Raw genomic sequence first — 26,741 nt, forward strand, 5'->3', positions numbered from 1 at the left:
TAGCTCTCTAGAGTAGGGATGGGGAACTATGTTCCACTCAAGGGTTGCATTCCCTCATAAGTGTAGTAGGAGTCCAAAGTGGGCAACTCTTACCTTTGTACAATAGGCTACAATCCTGCCATACAAAAACCACAGGATTTTCTCTACACACACACACACACACACACACACACACACACACACACCAAACTAAACTCTTCACTCTCCATGCAGGCAAGCGAGAGACACTATCACAGTTCAAGGACACATTCCAGCACTTGAGAAGGGTTCAAAGCAGGCCAGTGAGAAGGGTGGCCTGGGAGGGGGCCTAGCCTGCTGAATTTCAAAGGCCAGAGAGCCGCATTGCACCCCCTGGCTCAGGACCGGCCCAATACATTTTGTCCCCTGAGGCAGATCCCAAAATGGAACCCCCTCCCCAACCAAGGAAAAAAGGGTGACAGAAGATCTACATCAGGAACAAGGGGGAAGAAAGGTTGGCATTGGAATCTGCTGCCCAAGTGGATTCTGCCACCTGAGGCAGTCAGCGGCCTTACCCTGGTTTGAGTTTCCCCAACCCTGCTCAAGATTCTTAGACAGTCAAAGGCTACTAACCATGGCGGCTATGCTCTGCCACAATGGTCCAAAGCAAGATCCTTCTAAACATCAGCTGCTGGAAACCACAGGAGGGGAGAGTGCTCTTGTGCACTAGGCATTAGGTTGACTTCTGTAAGAACAGGACCCAGCAGGCTCTTCTTATGCCCTTAGATGTCTTTCACATCAGCTTCTAGCTGAACCTTTCACTGGACTTGCAGGGCATTGAACCTGGGACCTTCTGCATGCAAAGCCCAGGCTCCTTTCCTGAGGTAGGGCCCAAAAGCATGTCTGCATTCTCCTCTGGTTTGCAGGGTTGCTAGGGGACAGGGTAGATGTATGATCCTTTGGGTCCCAGCCACGCCCCAGCACAAATCAGTCATTATTTTAAAAAAGAACTATCAGTGCTCCAAACCTTCCTGGAAATCTCACTGTCTGTTCCTAAAATCCCCTTCCCCCATCCCTAGTTGCATTGGGATTGCTAAACCCCAGCTAAATTCCTGGAACTAGGAAACGTTTGATGCTAATATTGCAACGGCATGGAAAAAGCTGCAATAGGCATGATAATAATTTACCTAGGGCACTGGAACAAACCTAACACACCTCTGCTCTTGTAATAATTGAACCTGAACAAAATTCTTAACAAGCAGAATGGGTTATGTATCCGCAAGAAGAAACATGCACTCTAATTACGACAATATCTACCCACTTCCTCCTTGAAAAACAAGCTGGTTCCTGCAACCTTACCACTTGCAAGTGAGATACATATAAAAGTGTGCTGCTCACTCGCCACACAAAGTGGTGTGGTTTGCCATTGCTCCTTGATAAACATTTGCTCACTTTTCTAGCACCTTTGCTGCTAGGTTTGGTTCAGAGGATTGTCTTGTGCTCCCTTATTCTTGAGTTCATCTGCTGCCTGCAAAGGGATAGACGTACTTGCCCTTTTAAATGTAACATTGCATCAACTGGAATATTGGAAGAGCACTCGCTGATCCCTGACTCAGGGTTTGAAAAAGCTTTGCCAAGTTCTTGGGAAATTACTCTTTATGCTGTCTTCCAAAATCGTTAGGAGTTTGTGGGGAGGGCAAACCCCCACCCCGGCCATCTCTACATTCAGTGAAGGGTTAGAACAGATTTCCCAAACTTATTTGGCTTACCGCCCCCTTTTTAGAAAAAATAACAATACTCAGTGCCCCCCTGGAATCTACCTTCTTTAAGCAAAGGGGCAGGGCCGGAGTCACAGCCTGCCTGCCATTGGTCAAATAGGCAGGCCAGCTGTGATCCACTTCCCAGGCCTGAGTGAAGCTGAAAAGCGTTCACTCAAGCATGGGAAAATCCCTTGCCAGATCCAGGGGAGGCGGTGTTGCATCCTGCAACATTGTCTGACCTGGCAGTAAGTGTCATTGCACAACAGATGAAACATGCATGAACAGTTTTTCAATTTCTTCTTCTTTCTTTAAGCTTCCACTGCCCTCTTGTTTTTATTCAACGCCCCCTCCAACTACCACTACTACCACTGCACCCCTGGATCTTTCCAGCGCTGCCCAGGGGACGGTATTGCCCACTTTGGGAAACACTGGCTAAGAATTTGAGCAAACTCATAGATTCACGAATTTAGCAAGGGCTGGAAATAATCACGGGATAGTTTCCTCATGAGGCCACCCTGGCAACTGGGCTCGCTGGGAGGTGGGTCATTGAAGAAACAAAAGGCTGATCTTAGCCTGGTTTGGTTGATAATGGCAAGACATCAGCAAGACATAAGACTCTCTGCCCAGCAGCTTTTGGGGTGGCGATTCCCGTTGGCCTGATGTAAGCAACAAGAAAAAGGTGCCTTTTGCTGTGGGCTTGGTAAGTGAGATATGTGTAAAGAAACCGTGTTTCATAAAGACACTGCAGACTCTGCTGTGCCTCATTTTTCCCAAAGGAAACACAAACCTTGGTTAAGTGCCCAAACCCCTGGAATCCTTCGCACTGCTAGGCATCTGCAGCTGAGGTGCAGAGGTATCTGTTCTGCGTACCTCTGGAGGGTGGCAACACGAGAACAAGCCTTTTCTCCCTGTTTGCAGAAAGCTCTCTACAGGCAGGCTTGCCTGGCACCTTTGTTACATAGCTTTAGGCACTAGGCCTTTGGCTAACCTATGGCCTTTTAAATTGTGGAGGGGGTTATTGTTTCTGCTTGTGATTATGCTATGCATTTTTGTGTTTTTATATTGTATGCCGCCCTGCAATCTTTGGATAAACGGCACTATAGATATTTAATAAACAAACAAAAGTATGAATGTTGTGTTATGAAGGGGTCAAAATTTATTTCTTTATTTATTTGCTATTTTATTTTTACTCCCAATAAGAGGCACATGTGGATTTTTCTGCCTCAAATACCAGAATAATGTACATAGCACCCAAATCTTGAAGTTGTGTAGAATTTAATATTTGGCACCATTGTTGGGTGATTCATAGTGAACTGTGCTTTTATAGCCTAGTTGAGAGTTTTAATGCATTATGCTCATAGTAAAACAGTACATGATGAAGCATCACTTAGTAAAATGTATAAGGAGGGAGATAATTAGTTAAATAATGCCTGTAGATCAGGGGTAGGGGACGTGACCCTCCAGATGGTGTTGGACTCCAAGCCCCATCATCTCTAATCATTGGTCATGCTCCCTGGGGCTGATGGGAGTTATAGTTCAACAACTTGTGGAGAGCCACAGGTTCCACATCCCTGATCCAGACTTTGCAAATAATATCAGGATTTTTGTTCATTTATTTTTTTTCCTCCACCAGTGCCACTTTTGAATCAAGCCTAACCACTGGTTTTCAGCTGGTGGTTCTTCATCTATTTTTATCCATGGATACCACCACAACAATTTCATTTGCTGTTTAATTGGTTTTTAATAACAGGAAAGAAAGAAGAGAGTTGGGAAAGAGGGAAAAGAAGAGAAATAAGGAAATACATTTAAAGTAGGTCTCATAGTACAGTTTAGTGTCCAAGGTGGTACATTGCCTATAAAGGTTGAATGACGATCACATCTACAAAGAATTAAGGAGTGTAAGACATTTTGCACATAAGAACTTAAGTGTCTGTTGTTGTTTTAAAAAGTGATTTCCCCCTTTAAGAAATAATTCCATTTTTATCCGTGTTCTGGTAAATTATGTACACTTTTAGTATGTCCTTCAACAACCAGTGTGTGTTGCACTGCTTAAAATATGCCAACAGCACAAAAACTTGAAATTATTGAGGTCTGTACATGGCAGCAACAGAGTCGGTGCCAAGGAATGGTGACCATGGTAGGTGTGTTGAAGAGCAGGCAACAAAGAATTTCCATTTTGAAGAAGAATTCTTCAAGCCAATTTATTTTAATACTGTTAAACTATTTCTTTTTCTTACAGGCCTTTCAAATAACCATGTTTTAGAATGTTAAATGCAGTCGTGACCCATTTGCTGTGGGCCATCTAGACACTTTCCCTTCAGGCTCTGCTTCTGCTGCCTCATTTTCTCAATGGCGTTTGTGATTTTCCACTAGAGAAAATGCAGTTATTTCCTTAACTAGTGCAGTGATTGCCTTTGGGTTGCAGCACAAAATGTGGGTGTGTGAGGCACTTGAGTCGGGAAACTGTTATTAGTGCAGAATGCTACAGCTTTGTTGCTGACAGGAGTGGGACCCTGAGAGCATATAACATCCCTGCTCAGATTCTGGCACTGGTTGATGATTTGTTACCAGGCCAGACTCATGGTGTTACAATCTGTATGTATAGCTCGTAACAGCTTGGTATCTAGGGTTGCCAGACTCAATAGAGGACAGGACTTCTGTGCCTTTAATTGCCCTGCTCTCTTTTGAGTCTGGAAACCTTAAAGAGAAACCAGCAGACCCCTTGCTTGGAAATTAAACAAAGGGTCTGCTGGTTTCTCTTTAAGGTTTCCAGACTCAAAAGAGAGCAGGGCAATTAAAGGCACAGAAGTCCTGTCCTCTATTGAGTCTGGCAACCCTATTGGTATCTGCTTACTTGCAGGATCACCTAACCAGCTTGTGCCACTTGACCCCTTCAATCTGAAGAACTGGCACTTTTACAAGTTCTACATAATGTTCATTCTACACTTGTAAGGAATCGAGCCTTTAGTGTGACAGCTCCTACACCAGGCATCCCCAAACTGCAGCCCTCCGGATGTTTTGGCCTACAACTCCCATGATCCCTAGCTAACAGGACCAGTGGTCAGGGATGATGGGAATTGTAGTCCAAAACATCTGGAGGGCCGAAGTCTGGGGGTGCCTGTCCTACACTTTGGAATTCCCTACCCGTTGCTATTAAGCAGGTGCCTTTACCATATTCTTGTTGGTGCCCTGCTTGTAGTCTTGCCATTTTTGCTTAGTTAAGACTACCTAGACATGTAAAACTTATCTATATTTTAAGCTGTAATTTTAGCTTATAATGTCCTTATTTTATAATGTATGCAGCTTGTAATGTACGTATATTTGAGAGAGAGTGTGTGTAGTGAAATTCTTAAGAGGTTTTATTTACAATTAAGTGGTATGTAAATTATGTTAAATAAAATAAAGCAAAATCTCGTCAGCCCTAAATATGACCAATGGTTAGGGATGGTGGGAGTTAGAGTCAAGAAACATATGGAAGCTCTCAGGCTCCTCACTGCTGCTATATGGAAATATCACTCCAACAATTCGCTATTCCATGTTATGAACTTAACTGCTGTAAACAGCCTAGGGCAGCGCCAGCGGGGGAGAAGTATCTTAAAGTGTGCTGGTGCCAGCTTTTTTAAAAAATAAAATAAGCAGCAAGGGTGTCCTTATAATTCCTTCATGATGATAACTATTTCAGGAAATTGAAAAACTTTTTTTTAAAAAAAAAACATTTACTGTTTAAAGCCAGTTCTCGATTAGATATCATGATAGTGGTGCTAGCTAGTGTAAGGTCATTGCCAACATTTTTTCCCCTTTTTTCCTCACTGTCCCTTATTTTGTATTGTTTACTTCATTCTTTCCTTCACCCTCATTCCCTCCAAGGGGTTTCTGCAAACTGTTCCTTGCTAATGATTACCACACACAAAAATGTTTAAGAAAGAAACGGCTGCAAAGAAACAACTCAGATGTAGAAAGAGTCAGAAGTAATATTTTATGTACGCTATTAACCATCTCATCTGTCCCCCTACTTTACTTACAGGAATCGATGGCAGGAACCATGAAGCGCTACCAGAACGAGGATGCTGGGAAATGACTGGTGAATACCAATTATTCCTGTAGTTTCACATTTGCCCCCAGCTCACCGTCTGAATTTTTTAAAAAAAAAGTGGGGGAGGGGCTTGACTCACTCCTTAGCCAAAACAGCCCCCAGTAGAGCTTAAAACACAAATCTATGCAGCATTTACAAAGTGCGGGAAATATAAGTTGTTAGACCTTTAAATATCCCAAGTGCTTACAGTTTCCCCCTGCCTCTCAGAGTGAATAGACCACAAACTTTCCTAAGTTTCAATGCTTTACTTACAGTAATCACAGGCCTCACTCAAGCATTGCTCAACACTGCAAAAACACCACAGGTAAAAAGCCTCTTCCGTACAAAATACCAAAAGTATCTTCAAGCATGGAGTCTGAGCTAGGGAGCTCCAGCCTCATCCATGTGGTCAGTTACATAGTTCAGACAGAAGAGTGAGAGAGGAACAGGAAACAGACAATACTTCTTCCCTCCCCAAAGGTGAGGGGGTGTGACCTAGCCATTTCCTCTCTCTAGCATTTTACAGCTCTATGACCCTTAACCCCTTCATTTACTGACTAGCATAGATCTGCATTGTTAGGTTTGACTGCAAAAAAATCTCCCACATAGGATTGAGTCAGCAGGCCCCAATGCAGGAGGAGGGGGGAAAAATAGAGGAGAGGCTGATTGGGGGGAACTGGAGTTGGAGCGGGGCTCTGCCCGCTGTGCCACAACTGTGTGGAAACTGTTGGGACCCCTTTGATGCTTCTTTCCAGTTCTGAACGTCTTGCTTGATTCCTGGATTGTCACTCTTGAACTCTATGTCTGCTGCCAAATCCTGTACTGTTACTTGCGTGCATGAAGATGTCTGTCTTATACTTGCACACAAGAGCCTCTATCTGCATGTGCTGGGCATGAGGCAGGACAATCACCTGCAAAATCTCTGGGAGCCGCACATCTAGCCTAAAGGTCCTGACCAAAAAAAGGGCATACTGTTTCCCTTTTCCCCCAGCCTCATTTACCAACCCCATGCTGGTTTCAGATAAAAGATAATCAGCAGCATGCTTGTGCAGGTGAAAAGTTTCCCACCAGACACGTATGGTGGCCTGTCAGAGGTTCAGTCAACATTTTTGCAGATCGCCTGAAGCTGCAGGGGGGGAGAGAGAGAGAGAGAGAGAGAGAGAGAGAGAATCTATATCATACATACCAGATCAAATAAGTATAGTGGTTATCAGCCTGTTCATGGATCAAATGCACATTATTTTGAAATGCTCAGTTTACATGGGGCTGTTAGCCCTGGAGACTTGGGTGTGTCTACCTAGAGTTTATCTATGAGGGGTGTTTTGCTTTGTCATTGCCCTTGTAGTACCTGTTTTGCTTCTTTCCTGATCACTTGATAGTGCATAAGGTGTATATCGGGTAGCAGAGAATCTGCTATTGAGGTCTGAAATGTGCAAGATACACTTAATGACCCGAGAAAGGGAATACCTCATATTTGGGATAATGCCTAGCTAAGGGAGGTTATGCTAATAGGCCATCAAGAGGGGGAAAGGGATATATTCTTGCAGAATACATACATTTATATAGTGGTTTTCGAGAGCTCAGTATGCTTCACATAATCATCTCAGTAATCTATGATAACACTGTAAAGTAGACTGCCATTATCTCATTGCGGATGGGGGCCTATGAATAAGTTGATATTTCAGCTAGACACTATGCTAAAGCTGCCTTCAAAAAAATTATGTCATGTGATCATAATAAGAATTTAGGGGTTTTGTCATTGTTATCATCACCTCACACTTACTGTGTTTGCATTTGTCATTTTATTACCTGTTCCCCCTTTTTTGAGAGATCCAGTGGTATGATTGGTTACCTACAGGACAAACTCCCTCTGTCTTCCTCAAATTCAATTGCAAGAATTGGTCACTCCACAACTCCACACACCAAGTATGTTGAACTTGGATTGTGGATGCTCCATTTGTAGTTATTGGTGATCTGCAGTAGGAACTAAAGTCATTCATAAGCTGTTGCATAGAGGGAAGCAATTTTGAATTACACTCAAAAAGAAGAGGAAGTCTGGATAAGAGTCCTTTCTGTTATTTTGAAAATGGTGCACATAGTTGGTTTGTTTCATATTCCAGACTCTGTCTGCAGAATTCTACAAAGTTTACAGTGGTGAATATTTCAACACTTGCTGCTGCTATCTTAATACTTAAGTTTCCCACCTTCTGCAATGTGTGAAGAAGTCAGTCTGCTAACCGCTTTGTTTGAGCTATATGCTGCAGAAGTTGTGAATCTGTAGGCAATGAATCAGCAACAGCACTACCACCCTCTTGCTGGGAATGGTAGATAGGTGCAACTCCCTAATTTTCCTCAGACCATGAATTAGAATAATATTATAATAATAATAATAATAATAATAATAATAATAATAATAATAATAATACCCCACCCATATGGCTGGGTTTCCCCAGCCACTCTGGGTAGCTTCCAACCGAATATTAAAAACAATACAGCATCAAACATTAAAAACTTCCCTAAACAATTAAAACCAATTAATAATTGGAAAATTAATAAAATATATTTTAAAAAAAAAACTTCCCTAAACAGAAATCCAGAAGAAGCAGTAGGAAAACTATAGACAACAAGTGTATCATGCAACAAATATTATTCCTTAGAAAGCAAGTTCTGTATTAGTAAAATGGCATGGGGAATGAAGTCTGATGTTCCTTTTAATCCGCTGGAGTTATTTTATGCACCGATCTTTTTCCAGATGCAAAATTATTTGGTTTTTGAGTCTTATTTTTTAAAGGTTGTTTTTAGCTGTATGGTACAGAACAACTGAAAAAGCTGTGGCTTTTTGAAGGGTGGGTTGTGTGATTGTTGGGCTAGGGATGGAACTGGTTGGAAGAGTTACTGTAAGTCATCTGTGGAGACTTCTGAGTTCAAGCCCAGCTTAAAATAACAAAACCGGTAAATAGCTTTGACCGATTAACAGCGGTCACATTTAAATGATCATATCTCAGATTAATAAGACACAATATGAACAAGTCTTCTGCCTGTTCACAAAGCCACTTTTGCTCTTCTGTTTACTGTGCAACCAATCAAAAGCAGGAAGTCTGTTCTTAGTCATAGTTTCTCTTTTCATCCAAACTCAGAAACTATAGCCAGCTCTGGAAATGAGACTGCATGCACCAGCAAAAGTGCAGGGCCTTTTTTTCAGCAGGAACTCACTGGAACTCCATTCCAGCACCTCTCAAGTGGGCGCCATTGCCATTATAAGAGAACAAGGGAAGCGTTAATGGTGAGTTCTGGAACCTCTTTTTCTGGAAAAATAGGACTGAGCAAAAGGATTAATCATGATCATCTGTATCTGGCCAATATCCAAATGTAAGGCAAGATGCACTGTTGAATCTGATTAGTATAAGATGGATGGTCAATTCTTCTCCCCAAGCAACACTGGAAATTGTAGTTTTGTGAAGGGAACAGGGTTCTCCTAACAACTATCAGCATCCTTAACTCTCTACAGTTCCCAGGATTCTTTTTTTTTGGGGGGGGGGAGCCATGACTTTAATATGATACTGCTTTGCATGTATGGTTCAGATGGGGCCTTACAAAGCTTAAGCAGAGCTTTGAGCTGATTGCAATGACAAGCCAAATATACAAAGGACAGTTCGGTTCTGAGGAACTTCAGTTATTACATGGTGATCTTGAAAAGCTGAATAGGTCTACTATTTGAGTCAAGAAGTAGGGACTTCATCTGATTCCAAGGATGCCAGGATCAGTGCACAGGGCTAGACCAAGACATTTTGCTGTCTGACGTACCCCTTTTACAAATCAAGCTGTATAGTTACCTAAGCGAACCAAGTTGCTTTGGTCATGAGGCAGAAACTCCCGCAAATGCCTCTCCCTGGAAGGAAGAACACAATAATTAAAAATTAAATCACTAACAATTCGCTATCCTTTTATGGTACTCAAAGTCGGCAGCCAGAAGTGGTTGCCAATAGTAGAGCCAGCCCTGATTATTACATGCTATTGTGAAGGGCACAGACATTGTCTTTGGACCAGGGATTAGTTGTTGTTGTTGTTTAGTCGTTTAGTCGTGTCCGACTCTTCGTGACCTCATGGACCAGAGCACGGCAGGCACTCCTGTCTCCCACTGCCTCCTGCAGTTTGATCAAACTCATGTTGGTAGCTTCGAGAACACTGTCCAACCACCTGGAGCAGGAACCGGCAAGCTACTCCAGTCTCCCTGCCAAGAAAACTCTATGGACAAAGACATCAGGGATTAGTTAATTGACTGCTAAGTATTGGTATAAGGAGGGAACTGCACATTTCTAGGTCATCTTAACCTTGTTACAATTTTCCTACAACCAAAGTTGCAATTTACTACCGTATAATAAACTCTGCATAATATATTCTTTTTCTCCTCGGGCTAAATAATTGTTTTCTTTTCCTTTTCCATAAAATACCATTGCACAACTGGAAATTTCTCTCCTTCTTCCCATAGGCTGCTACTAGTGTAACACAATGGGCTACAGGGACTTTGGGTTTGGCCTGTTATGCCTCTTATCAGTAAAGTTTTGTTCTGGGACAGCTGCAGCGTGGGTTAGAAGCAAGGGAAACAACAGTAGCTGTGTGTGCGCGCGCGCTGAAGCAGCACTCTGCCTGAAGTGGTGTGTTTACTCAGTGCCACAAACCCCACGCTCTCATCCACCAGTCAAGCCTCAGCTCCAGTACAGGAACAAAATAAACCAATAAGAGGAAATGCGTGGTTAAAAACACCCAGGAGAACATACAGTTCTCTGTGGCTTTTTGAGGGGGGGGGGGCTTGTGATTCTGTCTTGCATGGCAAGGAGGGTGAGCTTAACCTGAGGGAACAGGGCATGCTAGAGCAGGCAAATATTTGTGCCATGTGGTGGCATGCCCCACCTGGTGTTAATATCCAGGAAATAGATCAGATCCAATATAGATTATGATCGGCTGAATGTAGGACATACTTCTCAGGACTACCAACTTCTACCTTCCCACCTCCTCCGCTTTTCATCTCTCGCTTTCTCACGCCAACCCTTCCTCCTGCTTCTCAGGTCACAGATAGAAGGCGGCTTCTGCTGTATGGTTGCCATCCATATTCAAGATAGACTGGGGGGAAATATGAATATTTGAAACATTAGTCGTGGTTAGGGTAAGGAATACCGTGTTTCCCCTTTTTTAAGACGTAGTCATTATATAAGCCATAGCAGGATTTCTAAGCAATTGCGCGATACAAGCCATACCCCGAAAATAAGACATACTGATAGACCCTTCACCCAGTAGCAATAACCCCCCTCCCGCCAGCCAACCCCCCCTTAAAAATATCTCCATTTTGCTGTCGCTCCACAGACACGTATTTCCTTTAAAAGCTTGTAAAAATGCACTGAAGAGCCGTAGCTGCTGGCTGCCGAAGCCTCGTGACCTCCGTGAGCGCGTCTGTCTCTCTCTCTCCCCCCGCCCCCTGCGTCTCTCTCTCTCTCTCTCTCTCTCACACACACACACACACACAGAGAGAGAGCACCCACCTCTCGCTTCCCCCCACCTTTCCCTTCCATTCTATGCGCCCACCCCTGAGTTGCCTGTTGATTTCCTCTTGACGGGAGAGGGGCGATTGAATGCAAAGGCTGTTTTCCCTTTAAGGGAGAGATCTCCGTGTGCGCGTCTGTGTCCTCTGTCTCTCTGTCTCTCTCTCTCTCTCTCTCTCTCTCACACACACAGAACCCACCTCTCGCTTCCCTCCACCTTTCCCTTCCATTCTATGCGTCCACCCATGAGTTGCCTGTTGATTTCCTCTTGACGGGAGAGGAGCGATTGAATGCAAAGGCTGTTTTCCCTTTAAGGGAGAGATCTCCGTGTGCGCGTCTGTGTCTCTCTGTCTCTCTGTCTCTCTGTCTCTCTCTCTCTCACACACACAGAACCCACCTCTCGCTTCCCTCCACCTTTCCCTTCCATTCTATGCGTCCACCCATGAGTTGCCTGTTGATTTCCTCTTGACGGCAGTCTCCTGTGTCTGATTGTTGTCTCCTTGCAGCCTTCCTTTCTACCTTATGCTTGCTTGTCTGTGGAGCTGCCCCTTTAAGGATTTGTAAGTAGTCTGGATCGCAGTCCTTGCCTTGGGGACTTTTTTAAAAAAATTAAGGACTTTTTCCTTCTTGCTGTTTGTGAGCACAAAAGTTAAACTGCCGGTCCTAGCTTCCTTTACCCACAAAATTTTACCTTGCTAGCTCAATTGCTTCTTAATTGCTACCATTTACCAAGTCAGCAATCTTAATTGCTGTTTAGCTGGCTTCTTTGTTCTCAGCAGGTAGCTTCTTTGCTATCAGTGATAGCACTACAAAGTTCTGGTTACAGGTAGGTAGCCGTGTTGGTCTGGGTCGAAGTAAAATAAAAAAATTCCTTCAGTAGCACCTTAAAGACTCATACCAAAATAAAACTTAGTTGGTCTTTAAGGTGCTACTGAAGGATTTTTTTTATTTTAGCACTACAAAGTGTTACATTGTTGGAACTTAAGTCTTGGGCAGCTGGCTAGTAGAGATCCTTATTTGCTTTACTATAGGCTACTGCTAGGACTGTATCACACAGATAGATTCCATTATACTGGTTTAGATTTAAGAAGCTCCAGTGTAGCAGATTGCTATTAAGTGAGTCCCCACATCAGAGGAGAGAGAGAGCAGCCCTTTGCGAACATCCCAGGGCTGGGGAGAGAGGGCTGGGCCAGGGACGCACACCTCCCTTCCCTCAGACTCATAATAAAAATACGAGTAAGACATCCCACCAAAAATAAGCCACCCTGTGGTTTTTTGAGAAAAAAAAGTAATAAGACGGTGTCTTAAAAAAGGGGAAACACGGTATATCTACAAAGTTATATAAAGTCCTTTATCTTTCTTCATAACAAGGGCTGACACATATTTGTCATTTGATAGCTCTTGTGGCACCTTAAGGACTAGCAGATTTATTATAGTATAGGCTTTTAGGAACGGAGCCCTGTTTCTCAAATGTATGGAGTGTTGGCAGACATACACAGATATGCATACAGGTGAGGGGGAGACACAAATGGTAAATACTGGGATTAAAAGGCCATGAAATGTAAGAGAAAGCATTTTGTCTGAGCTGTGTCTTTTCCATGCGAAACTCAAATGTAGAAAACAAGAGTGGATAACCAGTAGCCCAAGGGTCAGGTATAATTTGCCCATCTGTCTGCTGCCTCCCCTTCATAGTGACTTGGCTTGAAAATAAGATCAGGCTGAACGGAGGTGAGAGTCTTCACATTTGTGTACGTCTGCAGGCTATGTATGTGTGCCTGTTTTGACGCTGTCCACAAGTAGTATGCAGCCTCACAGAGAGTTGGCCAAAAGGGAGCCCATCCCTGCTGTACCAGAAATGAACAGAGACACCAACTTACAGCAGCAGTCACTGGTTTGAATACTGTCCATCTATGTCAGGCATCCCCAAACTTCAGCCCTCCAAATGTTTTGGACTACAATTCCCATCATCCCTGACCACTGGTCCTGTTAGCTAGGGATCATGGGAGTTGTATGCCAAAACATCTGGAGGGCCGCAGTTTGGGGGTGCCTGATCTATGCAGTGCTGATTGAACACCTATTTGGGGGGAGGGGAGAAACCCACATTTCCAATTTAGCCTTAACAGAATAGAATATGCTATAATTTATAGTTCTGTAATTTCATACTAAATGCTTCCTTTGAAGTTTGTTGTCGATGAAGTCTGGTGAATGAGGTGAGCAGCAGTGTGGCCTCTAGTCCACAAAAGCTCACACCACAATAAACTTGTTAGTCTGTAAATCGCTAAAGGATTCTATTGCTGCTGCATCAGTCTACTGAGGAATTCATCATCCAAATGACTCATAACTTTTTTTGTCTGGTGTGGTATGAGTGTTGCCTCTCTAGTGTTTGGCCAGTGGTAGCTGTTTCACACCTGTAATAGATTACTTGATGTCTTGCAGTTGCAGATGCCCTTCAGCAAACAAGCCTACCCAGAATCCAACACACCCTGTGTTACTCTGGGTGATGATGGAAGGCAAGAGAGTCAAAGGGAATGGGGAAATCCGTTTTGATTTTCCTGCTAAGAAGAGAAGGGAGTGTGCTGTGAAATGGCAAGGTTAGTTCTGGGGCAGTAGGAGTGAGGTGTGGTATTTGATTTCCCCACTGCTTGGATTTTTTTAGCTGGAGAGTTCGTGTCCAGTTTGGGCTCACGTCTTGTGAACTTGCTGCATCTGAATCCAAGCAAGACTTGAACAGACTCCTCCGCCGTTCCCAGTTGCAACCATGAACACTTGACAGCAATCTTCTAAATGATGTAGACAAAAAACAATCACACATTTTACACAGGCCTCTGAATGATCTTCATTGCATTGCATTTCCTGGTTAAAATCTTATCTTATATCTATATTAAGTTACCCAGACTAGCATTACCTCATTATTCAAAACTGGCTGAGAGGAAATAAAGGAAGAGTGATGAAGTCCATTATCAGGAGGGCAAGCATTTTGCTACAAATAAAAGAGGCAGTAAATTATTTGTCATACATATTGAACACTTCTTTCCAGTATTAAGAAATCTGTCAAGAACTTGTCGTCGCAGTTCACTGTAGAATTAATTTTATTCCTCTGGCGAGCAGAAGGCCTGGTGGTTCATCCATACCATAAAAATACAACACAGGGCCAAATATTTATGTGAAGCTGACTATTAGCAGATCCACACCTTTGGAAAAAGTCAGTGGTGCACCAGCCTATTAGTATGGTTGCAAAAATATCATGCCTAGTGAGATTTATGGGGTAGGATCCCATGAATGGGCTTTCTCTGTGGTGGTACCTCACCTATGGAATGAGCTTCCCTGTGAGGTGTGTACCCTTTTAGTTTCTTGTGCTTCATTTGCCCTTGCATTTTAATTGTTTTATTCCTTCTTGTAAACTCCCTTGAGAGTTTGATTAAAGGGAGGCATAAAAGTACCCAATGGCCAATAAATATTATAACAATAAGATTATATATTTTTTGCTAAGTGCATCACATACAGTGGTACCTCTACTTATGAATAACTCTACTTACGAATGTTTCTACTTGCGAATGGAGCTCTGTCCACCATCTTGGATGCGGTTTAGATAGGATTTTTTTCTACTTACAAATTTTTAGATAGGGTTGCTTCGACTTACGAAATTTTTCTCCCAATGCATTCCTATGGGATTCGACTTACACATTTTTTCGACTTACGAATGTGCGTTCGGAACGCATTAAATTCGTAAGTAGAGGTACCACTGTACATTATTTCAGCATTTCTTACAACTGCCCTTTTAAAGCAGGGATAAAGAACCTGCCAGCCTTTCAGGTATTTCTGAACAAGAGCTCCGAGCACCCATGACCTGGCTGCGGCTGGGGGGGATTTGTGATCCAAAATACCTGGAGAGCACCAGGTTGGCAAAGGCTGGACTAGATTATTTCCAACATCCCTGTTGCAAAAAAATTATTATACTGTGGTTCTGTACTGCATATTAAAGAACCCTATGAAGTGGTGCTGCATGGAAAGAGCACAAACAAATCAACATTGCACCTTTCCTGTGCTTCTGAAACTGTAGCATATAGGAGCTGTTGTTAAACCTGCCAAAGTACTTCTCTGAGATGCAGTCAAGACTATGGTACGCCTCAACTACGTGAAAAGGACAATCGGGGATTTAAGGAAGAATGGGAACTTTTTACAAATTATTTGAAAAAACAACAAAGAGACTTAAGATTCACCGGCAGGTTTTGAATAAACATACACAACTTTTTATCAGAAGAATATGAACTAATAGGGAAACGATATGTATAATTGTATAACATGCAGAAACAATATGAATAAATGGGGGGAAATGTAATTGGTTTTAGTATTGACAAATGGTATTGATTTAATTTTTATTAATAAAATGTTATTTTTTAAAAAGGCTATGGTACGCCTCTGTCTTGTTCTTAATGCTTTTTTTCTGGTTGATGGGCAAAGCAGACTGTGCGAGAGAAGCAGTGCAACCCAGCAGAGAAAATATTAAGCTTTGACCTGCATTAAATTCCCAGCGGGAAGTAATGGTGATTGCTCTCATAGCATTGCTAAAGAATGCTGAAGGTGATAGACTGCGGCTCTTTGAAAATTAAAACTGCTATAGAAACAAACAGACAAACCCAAGAATGTGTTCACATCATAAAGCACTCGCTCCTGTGTCGGTACCACATCATGCTAGTTTTTATATTAAAAAAGGAATGACTTCACTGCAAGGATGTGAAAGAGGGCCCTCCAGATGTTTCTGGACTCCAACACCCATCAGCCTCAGCCAGCATGGCCAGTGCTTAGGGATGTTGGGAGTTGTAGTTCAGCAGCATCTGGGGGACTACAGATTTCCCAACGATGGCTTTTCTGGTTCCAATTATTTTAGAAAGTGAGGAAATGCCAATTGCTACGGCACGCTTTGATTGCTGTGGGGGTGAAGATGGCAGCCAGATGTTAAACAGACAGTTGAAAAAATCTTATGACGGTTAAGTGCAGGTTTCACTTCTGTGTATTGAACAAGAAGGGGTGTGTGGTAGGAGATATAAGATGAAACTATTTTCTAAAAGGCTGATTTGTAGCAGGCATTGAAGGGGCAAGAGCTCTCATGTTCCTCTGAGTGTTCATATGAAGTAGTCGTTTAGAGTGAAACTGCTTCAGGAAATATTGGCAGGTAATAATACTTCGAGAATCAAGAAGTGGAGGTCGGGGGTGGAGGAAGGAACCTGAGAACGAAGTGGTGGAATTCAAAAGATCTGCGGTGCAAACAACCCAGACTGCCCCATAAAACAGCAACAGCAAATAGGAGTTCTGTTATACCCACGAGGAAACGTCATAAAACCACATCATGCCTGGCAGCAACCGATCCACAGTCCCGTTTCCTCTGTTGTTATTGCAGAACTGTGTTCAACGCCTTTGGCTCTGTTTAAACGCTGCAGTGGGTTCCTTTAGAACCCCCATGGTTTAGTGGGGGAGGCCATAAATCAAGCGCCGTTCTTGCCCTTAGCATTCATTCTGAGCACAGCAGGTATTCATTTAGGATGTTTTAAAGACCTATTTAAAACAAAGGTTGTCTAGGGAATAAGTGTAGCCTTTGGTAGAGACCAGACATAGTTTAGTCAACCAAGCGGCTGTAAGATCAACCCTGTGCTGCTTTACACACTTGCATACCATCCAACATGCTGCAGAAGAAAATCAGGAAACACGACTTTTGGGGCCACGCTCCCAAGCGGATCATGTAATTCACACGAGAGTGCCCCCCCCAAAGTGCATCTTGCACTGAAATGCCTTCTGCACGCGCTCAGATAATACTGTTGCCTATTCCAGTACCCCCCCTTCCTCTCCCTGACCATGTCTGTAGCTGCACCAAGAGAATAATAGACTCATAGAAGCACAGAGGCAGAAGGGCTTCCAGGGGTCACCAAGGCCAAAATCTCCAACTCACCCTGGCAGGCAGGTTTCCTTGAGGCTGAGATCAGATACTCTCTCCTTCAAGCCAGCTGCTGGTGGGGAACGCAGGCATCTGGATCCTGCCACCTTCTCTTCCAACGTTGGACAGAAGTAGCAGCTCTCAAAGCAGTGCTGTTGCCACTGTGGGCCTGTGGGCACCCGCTCAGCTCCCAGCCACGACGGGGCGCATGTCACAGCCGAGTGCCATTTGTGCTGCTGTGGAGCATTGCTCTCCACTCACTGCCTCACCCTTGGTGCTTCCGCACCTCCATGTTGAGGTGGCTGGCGCACTGAGTTCACGGGGGTGCAGGGGGACATAGGCTGCATCCTGAGGAGTCTGGTGGCTCCTTCTTCCTTCTTCCCTGCCTCGCTTGGCACATCTGTGTCCTGCGCACCATGAGGAGGCACACCTGAGTGTGATGAGGGCGAGGGCTGGTAGGCCGAGAGGAGTCCCCCTGCGCCCCCAATGCTGCAGCTGGCTCTACAAGTCCCCCCAAAAGGGGCATCTTTGGGGGCTGCAATCTCACAGGAGCCAAAAAGGGACAATTGAGGGGTATGCTCTTGGGTAATGCAATCCCCTAATGATCTGGTTTAGAGCAGGCCTTTTAAGACACTGAAATGCAGTGCAAGTAAATACCTTTCTCCATTGCAATCTGCAGCAGCAAACACCAACAAAGCATGTGGGTGGGCAGAAGTCTTCCGCCAAGTCCCAGGATCTGCCTTTTTTGTTGTCATGCATGGGGTGAACCAGCACTCCTCCTTAATGAAAGGAACAGCACAATCTTAAACAGAACTTTTCTTCCTCCTTACATGGAACCTGCAGCCAGCATTTCAAAGAGTGTTTGAAAGGAAGAGATGAGAAATGTCTCCCCGCCCCCCAACAGACTCTCTAACTTATTTCAAGCAAGATTCTCTTTCTAATCCAATTCCTACATATACTGTACACCACTAACTACTTTTGGAAGTTCATGTGCTATGGCTTCTCACATGCAGAGAAATGGTGGCCCCTTCCCTATTTGATCCAAATTGCTTCTAAAAGGCTGCATTTGTTCTATCTGGCCTTGACAGAAAGGACTTATCAGAATCAGCTTTGTCCCCTTTCCTTTTAAGCTTCTTATACATATCAGCTGTTATTTTTGGAAATCCAAGTTTATTGCAGCAGCACACGTCCCTTCTTGTATTGGAAGACAACCACAGCAGGAAGATCATGATGTTATGATACCAGGCAAGTCAAAGGCCTGTTTACTAAAATTTCAAGACGCTGGTTTCGCTTGAATTCAACGTAAACCTTCTCACTTACCTTTTAAATGTGAAACACTTCGTATTAGAAGCAGAATACTAGAAGTCTTACTGTTTAGTTCAGCCTATAGGTGAAATTCAGTTCACAGCATCACCTCTCCGTACCTCTCCAAATGTCCCTATTTTCCAGGGACAGTCCCAGATTTACAAAAGCTGTCCCAGTTTCTGATTTGCTCCAATAATGTCCTGCTTTCTCTTAGGACAACCCTATTTTCATCGGAAAAACGTTGGGAGTGTATAGAGTTATGCGACCTGAGCCAAGGAGATAAGTAACTATACTAACTTTAGAAGACATCTGAAGGCAGCCCTGTATAGGGAGTGACTGGGGCCACCCAGTCAGATGGGTGGGGAATAATAATAATAATAATAATAATAATAATAATAATAATAGACTAGGATGGCCCTCTTTTTCATTGGATAAATGTTGGAGGGTATGTACTTCTGCTTCGTAAATGCCACCAGGCCACTGTATTGTAGTAACTGTAGAAGTCACAACTAGCATGTTTCTTCTTGCTATGCAACTCTGCAAAAGTAGCCTGATGTCCCTTGACTCAAAGACCCACAAAGGCCTGTTTGCTTCCTGGACACTTTCCTGTCTTTAGGCCCAATGTAAGCTCTACTTTCTTCAGCTCTGGACACCCATTATCTTTTAATCAGATCTTTACTTTTCAACCTACATTCCATCTTCCAAATCCTTTCACATTAGTCATTCAGGGAGATTCAGACTCTTCAGCCTATCCACTAATAGCAGCACACATTCTTTGTCCTTTTTAGGTGCTGGGGGGGGGGGTCTTCTTGTTTCACAGCACCCTTTCTAACAAACCCTTCTTTTTCATAATTGGCTGTCTTGGTCATCCTCCTTCTCCTCTGCAGTCTTTGGAGCTGGACCATGACTGGGGAAACTCAACTTCAAATCCTTACTTGACCATGAAACTTCCTGGGTCACTTGCCATTACTGCATCACAAAATTGTCAAGAAGCCATGCAATGCAAGAGGTGCGCTTAAGTCTATGACAGGCATAAGAGTCCTACTGTGCCTCTTAAATTTTTTGACCCTCCCTTAGCCAATAGTGGGCAACACTTCTTGCATCTGAAAAAATGAGCTCTGGATAGCTCAGCTAGTTACGGTGTGGTGCTGATAAATGCCAAGGTTGCAGGTTTGATCTCCATATGGGACAGCTGCATATTCCTGCATTGCATGGGGGTGGACTAGATGATCCTTAGGGTCCCTTCCAACTCTACAATTCAGATTCTTATGAAAGCCTCTGCAATTTCCTCTGCAATTTACCTGTGTTGTTTTTTAAGTTGCCACAGTAATATTTTTTCTGCAAAGATGCAACATTGCTTCCACCTCTAGAAGTTGTTTTGTTTCCTACTTGAACCAAAATTTTCATGTATCTAGTGGAGTCGGTGCTAATCCACAATACTGTATGCTGTAGGTTTGTCTTTACGTGCCACAAGACTGTTATTTTTGCAAGATAATAAAAGGCAATTCAGACAAGCAGCATCTTCTTCCTGTCACTTTTGTTCCTCATTAACTTTTTTTAAAGCAGTTCCCACCCCCACCCTGTTCTTTAGTTCTGGATTGTCCCTTTGTTTTTGCATGGTGACACTGGGAATACTAAATCCCAGAGGCTTGCAAGACAAATCCAGCAGTTTGGAAGAATGTGTGCGCATGCGTTGCATTAAGAAACCCTTTTTTTTCTTGCCTGAGACATTTGAGAAATTGTCACAAGGTGAATAAGCTTGGTACTGTACTCCTATTTAGCAAAATGAACATATAATGGAGTTGTGTTTGTGTAGAGGCAGATGGAGAGAGGTTCTTAGGGGCTCTTGAACATTTGGCACATAAAGGAAGTGTATGAGAGCAATGACATGCTTTCAACAATTCCTGGAAGCTCAAGATAAAGTTCAGATTAGAAGGCAAACCACCCAATGCGTTCACTCTGCTATTTGATGAACTATTTGGCATTTTGACAATACTTTTCTGTTTTCTTCTGGCCAACACAGTATGCTCTCAAAGCAGAAGTTAAACATGTTTGAATCCCTGAAGCAGTATTTATTTAATAACTTACTATATAAAAATAGCCCATCTAAGAAGAGCAGAAGTGCAAGCCAAAGATAAGATGCATAAATATTAGCCCAGCCTAATCACTTATAGATCCTAAGGAAAGTCAGGAGTTTTTGTGCAAATTAACTTCTATTCTGGTGCAAGAGGATTTGGCAAGGCAGGACCTCGTTCTGAAGAGTTATTGAACTTTTCTGCAAGGAAAACCAATTTCACTATCAAATTCTTGAAAAAACACTTGGGGTTTATTGATTTAAACTGCAAACAGTCGTTACAAAAGATTCTTTAAATAAACTCACACAAAGGAAGAAAGAAAAAAGGCAATGTAGTGAACAGTAATGGGAAAAATTACATTCAATGTGTTCTTTGTGCCAGTAAAGTTTACCTTAAATGAGGAAAAACACTCCATTCTTGGAATACAGAAATGCAAAGACAAACTGCATTTGGAATGTCTTTTGATAGGCACTTGAAACCAAAGGGTAGACTTTTTTTCCTTTAAGTACTTACAAAAAAGGAAGCAAGCAGTCTTCCATTTTATCGTCTCACAGCACAGCTTGTGCGTATACATTCTAGAGGCCAGAAGTGAAATCGTGACCCTACTGAAGTCATTGACAAAGCCTTCAACGACAGCAATGTGGTCAGAATTTCATCCCATCCAGGAAAGGCCTTGTTGGGGCATAGAGGCAAAGAAGCACATTAAACTCAATTTGCAGTCTGACACAAAAAGGGGAACGATCTAAAATAAATAATCCAAAGACAGCTGTTGCATTTTTTTAAATTAATTTTTCATTTTTTAAAAATAAAATAACCAAAAAAGTGTAAAGTTACAAAAAAATGTCATTGTAGTATAATATATTAAACTGTGGGGAAGGGGGAAAGAAAAAGACTTCACAATCTTAAGATTAATATGGAAGATCATAATTTAAACATAAAAGAATATATTCTATGAATTCATCCAGATAAATATGAACAAAATTAACAAAAAAGCATAGGTTTCAGCAATAAATACGTTTTGATAAGTTAAATAAGCTTTATATTGTTGTGCAGTGACAAGCAAAATTTGCTCTCCAATTTCTGAAAAGTTATACAAAATTAAAAACCCAGGAAAATAAAAATAAAAAGCTTGGCGTGAGTGCTCTATGGATAGGTCTATTGTAATCTAGAGCAAAACCATTAAAGCTATGTCTACTGGAACTTTGTTTACACAGAACTTGCATGTGTGGAATGAACACCGTTAGACACCCCCCCTCCCCCATTTTTTTTGTTTCGTTTTTGAAGGTGTCACATGTACACACTGGGAACTTGTAGCACCAAAAGCAAGTCTTTCATTGTCCATCTGGCTTCCCTCTCCAGTCACCAAGTCCCATGCATGTGACAGCTACTGTCCATTCTCAGCTGTTCTTCTGGCTGACCTGAGTAGATTCAGGCAAGGTTAGTCTTTAAAAGGTGGTAAAAGTTGGATGTTAACAGGCGTCCACATGCCATATGTCTATAAAACACTGGCTGGAGAAAGGGGGCGGGGAAGGAAAGAAGATTCTGCATCATGGCCAGTGATAGGAGCTGCTGGTTCCGGATATTCCCTGCACATCTGGAAATGCACAGAGCTCTGTGGAGGCTGCTGGTGCCCTCTGCAGCTGGAGAGGTAATATAGTCACAGTGAACATGTTAAAAAAAGGCACTACATTTGTAAACGATCATCACTTTTTGCTGTAATTTTGGCACTTGTGGTTTCAGCCAGTGAGTGGACTTTAGGCAAGTGGACTATCTTTGCATTAACATCTAACCCAGAGATGTTAAGAAGATTTGGGGGTGGGGGCTGAGGTGGGAAGGAGAGAGATTACAAGCTTAAAATTGTAAGAAGAGAGGCTAGAGGAGGCCGAGAGGCAACACCAGGTTACTCGTCAGAGATGGAGAGTCTGCTGAAGATGGGAAGGCGTCTCGAGGTGTCCAGGATGGGCGAGTCAGAGCCGCTGTGGCTGCTGCTTGAGCTGCTCAGGTAGCCTTCCTGGTCGGAGAGAGAGTCCTGAGGACTTGGAGGCGAGTCAAACATGTTGGGGGACTCCGACATGGGTCTGAGGAGAAAAGCAGTGGGTGAACCCCCACCAGGCATCTGCACCCCCATGCTGGGAGCAAAGAGATTGGTCAGCTCCTGGCTGGAGAAGGTGAAGGGGTTGCTGGCACAGTCAGGCAGAGTAGGAGAGCCCAGGAGGTCGTCGGCACTCATGATGGGCGGAGGGGTTATGGAAGTAGGGCTGTCCAGCAGCCCGTTGGCAGCAATGGCACTTGGGAAGCCTGCGAAACTGAAGCTGTGCTGGAGGCGGGGTCTGTCGGCCATGGCAGGATCTCGGCCGCTGGCTACAGCGCGGCGCTCCTCAGCATTGTGGATGAAATGGCAGCGAGGCCCATAAGGGCAGAAGCCAATGGTGTGGAAAGTGCGGCAGAGCTCCGTCTTGTACTTGGGGTGGCGGGTCAGGCTTCGCAGCTCGTGGATGCCGTGGGCAAACTGGCACTTGTCTCCATACTTGCAGGCCCCGTTCTCCTCGAAGGGGCGGCATAGCTCCGTCTTGTAGCGACTCGAGTTGACTTGTCCGCCGGGCTGCTTCTGCTGCAGTAAGCGCTCGCCGCCTTCAGAGAAGGAGCGGTCCCGAAAGCGATTCTCCCTGGGCCCGAGAGTTGGGGCTGGCTCCCCCTTGAGGCTGCTGAGAAGATGGGCCTGGTGGAACTTGGAGTTGGGCAACGTGACTGAGTGCCTCCTGGGGAAACCCCCGCCAGCTGGGGTTCCCACTGCCTTTCTGTCCAAGAGACACCCTCCGACACCAGAAGGGCTGTAGTTCAGCATCTTGTTACTCTATATCAGGGGGAAAGGAGAGGCCAGTCAACAACCCAACTTCCTCAAGAACCTTTCAGCAAAATGCAGCCTAAAACCTCTTGGCATCTATACCTCCCTCCCGGTTTCCTTATGGGCATAATAGACTCTCCCAAAGCCCCCAGACTCTGTTCTGTGCCACAGGTTGGGTCAAGGAAACTGAAAAACACAATCCAAAAGATGAGCCTCTTTCTACCAGGGAACAGCTATATGTCAAAATACCTCTAAAGCAGCACAGTAAACAATGCTGCTATACAACAGCTTTTGCTTCAGGTTCATTTGTTCCATCCAAGCATAATGCCACAAGGCATGATGTCCTAGGGCAAAGGCCTATCCAAGTATTCCTTAAGCAGCCACAGCCCCCAAGCACGTTCCTTTCCTAGCTAGGCATGGATTCAATACTTCCACCATGCAATTTATGCCCAAAGGCCTAACCCCTAACCTAGTTACACTACTCCCAAATTTCTGAGGACATTCTTCAACCACTACTCCCATGCCCCTTCCAGTATGAAAGGATGGAGGAGGAGGGAGAGAAGTGAAGACAGGCAAGCAAGCAAGCAAGCAAGCAAGCAAGCAAGCAAGCAAGCAAATAAATTAATAAAATTAATAATGAAGATGATGATGCTATGTACAACAGATCCCACTGTGTACATAGGATCTGTGGTGGGGGAAGTGTGTAAGACTCAAGCTGAAAGGAGGCATGAGACTTTGGGAAACATGCTAGTTACTAATCTAAATTAATCCCATCCCTCCTGCTCCACCTCCTGCACAGGAATTGCATTTCATGTGATCCATGGCAAAATTCACCCATAACCGCAAGAGGATTCCTTTGCAATTAGCTGTTTGGCAGCAAAGAAGAGTCTGCAGCTTCAGTTTTAAACTGCTTAAAAGCATCAAGGAAGGAGACATAATTGGCAAAAGGCAAGACTCGGGGCTTCGTCCCGTTTATGTTTACAGTACTCTGAGACTTTTTTAAAAAGTCATTGTTGTGCAGCTATATTTAACACACTTAATGGTAGGTGGAAAACCAACACCCAGGTTTGCTCCGTTTTGGAAGTTATGAGGAGTCCACGAGAAAGCACAATCAGCTGTGCAACTTCAGAATTTAAACAACTAGTCCCAATGTGACATTGTTCTTAATAAAGTAGTGCTTTGCAACCTAGTTATAGTTCTAGGTTGGTAGCCGTGTTGGTCTGACATAGTCAAAACAAAACATTAAAAAAATTCCTTCCAGTAGTACCTTAGAGACCAACTAAGTTTTTCATGGGTATGAGCTTTCGTGTGCATGCATACCTATGACAAACTTAGTTGGTTTCTAAGATGCTACTGGAAGGAATTTTATTAATTTTTTTTGTTTTGACTAGTTATAGATGTTAACTTTCCCACAACTCTAACCTCACCCATTGATAAGTTCCCCTCCAACTTGGTTATAAACGTAGGAGAAATGCATACAGGCAAATACTTCGGCTATGCAAAGATAAGGCCGCTTGAAAGAGAAAAACGCAGCCGCGTGAGTGGAATGAGAGATAAGCCTGGTAAACTGCTGGCTGTTAAGAAGCAGCAAACTGCAGAACTAGAGGCGGGAAGGCCCGGGTGACTTGCCTGAAAACGTTCTTTTGCAAAAGCCCCAGTTCCACATCTCCTCCATCAAGTAGACAGATCCCACAGCACAGCAACAGATCCCACTTGTGGGGAAAAGTGGCCACAGCCATCTTTCCCCACCCCGAGTAAGCAATTAGACGTGCGGCTGAGCAAGTCATTGCAAGCAAACTTTCCAAGACACGCGTTGAGTTCCAATGAACCCCGGAGGTTGGTTTTGCTATCTGAAAAGCAATAGGGACCTTCGGCTCCCTATGCACAAGTTGCTAAAATTTCACATTCCACAACATGAGCAAAAGTCTAAACTGAACCACGGCACGCCTTAGTTCAAAGTACAGAATCTAGGATGAAGGGCAACTCCCACAAGAAAAGGGGCTGCCGTCTTAAAACACAATTTCTGATTCACGAAAATAAGAGGGCCAGTCACTCCTGCACACGTTAAAAACAAGTTTTCATACATTTGAATGGCTTTCAGTCTTCAATAAGGAATAAGGAGCAGCCGTTATAAACTTGAGCCAAAAAGGAAGAGGGCAAACTGCATGGCAACCATTTCGGAATGCAATCCCAGCAAGTCACTGAAAACATCTAACAAGTTTCTTCGAGAAGGCACCCAAATTTGAAACTCTTTAAAAAAAACGGAAGAAAAGCCAAAGATAGTCCAACAAAGTCAAAAACACGGGAAGCGAAGAAGACTAGTTTGTGACAGTACCGTACCCTAAACAGCATTTTACTAGATTTGGCGCGATAACCTACCGTAACTTCTTCCTAGGCAAATCTCCCTAACAAAGCAATCTAAAGTATGCCTACTTAGAAGTAAGCCCAATTATGTTTAATGAAGCTTACCCCTAGGTAAGCGTGCTCAGGATTGCAGCCTAGATAACTCTTCAAGGCTCCAGACCAACCCCCAAACAAAACTTTGCGTTGCTTAAAAACACGCAACAGCCAACAAAACTTTAGGCTCCCAAAATGCTGAATATTGAAGCAAAAACGGGACCGGGGGGGGGGGAAACTGGTGACAGATGCAGAGTGAGGGACCATTCCCTTAAGAAGTTTTAAGAGATAATAGGGGCTACAACTTACTTTGCATAAAACTTCACTCAGCTCGAAGATGGTTGGAGACACGAGGGCTGTAGACATCTTCAGGTACCAAAAGGAGGGGTGAAGACGTGGAATAAGTATATTAGAATAGAAAAATAAAATGAATCACAGTGTTGTAAGGCACAGCCTCCAGTTTCCCTGGGTACTCCTCTAGCCCCCTCCAGCTCCAGCAATTCTCCCTTCTCTCTCCTTCCAGAAGAGTTTTGCGTAAAGCTCAATTTATAAAGTTTCAGACCTTACCCCGTGGGAGGAGCTCCAAATTCATTTAAATGAGGAAGAAGGCGGAGGGAAGATGACTGACGTAAAGTCTGAATCACCCATGCGGTCAAACCTATAAAAACTTTCAAGAGGGCGAAAAACTTTCAAGAAGGGCGAAAAGGGGGAGGAGGGTCTTTTTAAAGGCGATCTCTGTTATTTTTAAAAGGGGGATTTTTTTAAGAAGTAGTGTTTGTGCAAGTTACCTCTAATTAGAAAACGGGGGAGGACTCGATAAGACTCTTTTGTCAGGACTTGAATGCAACATGTGACGCTATTCA

The 26,741-nt window shown here is 43.6% G+C and overlaps 1 protein-coding gene and 1 long non-coding RNA gene across 2 annotated transcripts; both read right to left on the reverse strand.

Annotated features, from left to right (window-relative positions):
- Positions 1–6,777: 6,777 nt before the first annotated feature.
- LOC148687659 (uncharacterized) lies at positions 6,778–11,281 on the reverse strand. The gene is made up of 2 exons (XR_015950046.1): positions 9,624–11,281; positions 6,778–6,916 (listed from the first exon to the last, which is right to left on the reverse strand). It is a non-coding gene; the product is annotated as an uncharacterized LOC148687659 (long non-coding RNA).
- A 9,584-nt stretch (positions 11,282–20,865) lies between these two features.
- ZFP36L1 (ZFP36 like 1 zinc finger CCCH-type) lies at positions 20,866–26,384 on the reverse strand. Its single transcript, XM_035113631.3, has 2 exons — positions 26,188–26,384; positions 20,866–23,490 (listed from the first exon to the last, which is right to left on the reverse strand). Exons 1-2 carry the CDS (start codon positions 26,242–26,244, stop codon positions 22,537–22,539), a joined length of 1,011 nt encoding a protein of 336 aa, XP_034969522.1. The 5' UTR covers positions 26,245–26,384; the 3' UTR covers positions 20,866–22,536.
- Between the last annotated feature and the right edge of the window lie 357 nt (positions 26,385–26,741).

Source organism: Zootoca vivipara, chromosome 1 (assembly GCF_965207765.1).
Source record: "Zootoca vivipara chromosome 1, rZooViv2.hap1.1, whole genome shotgun sequence".
Classification (NCBI taxonomy): Eukaryota; Metazoa; Chordata; class Lepidosauria; order Squamata; family Lacertidae; genus Zootoca; species Zootoca vivipara.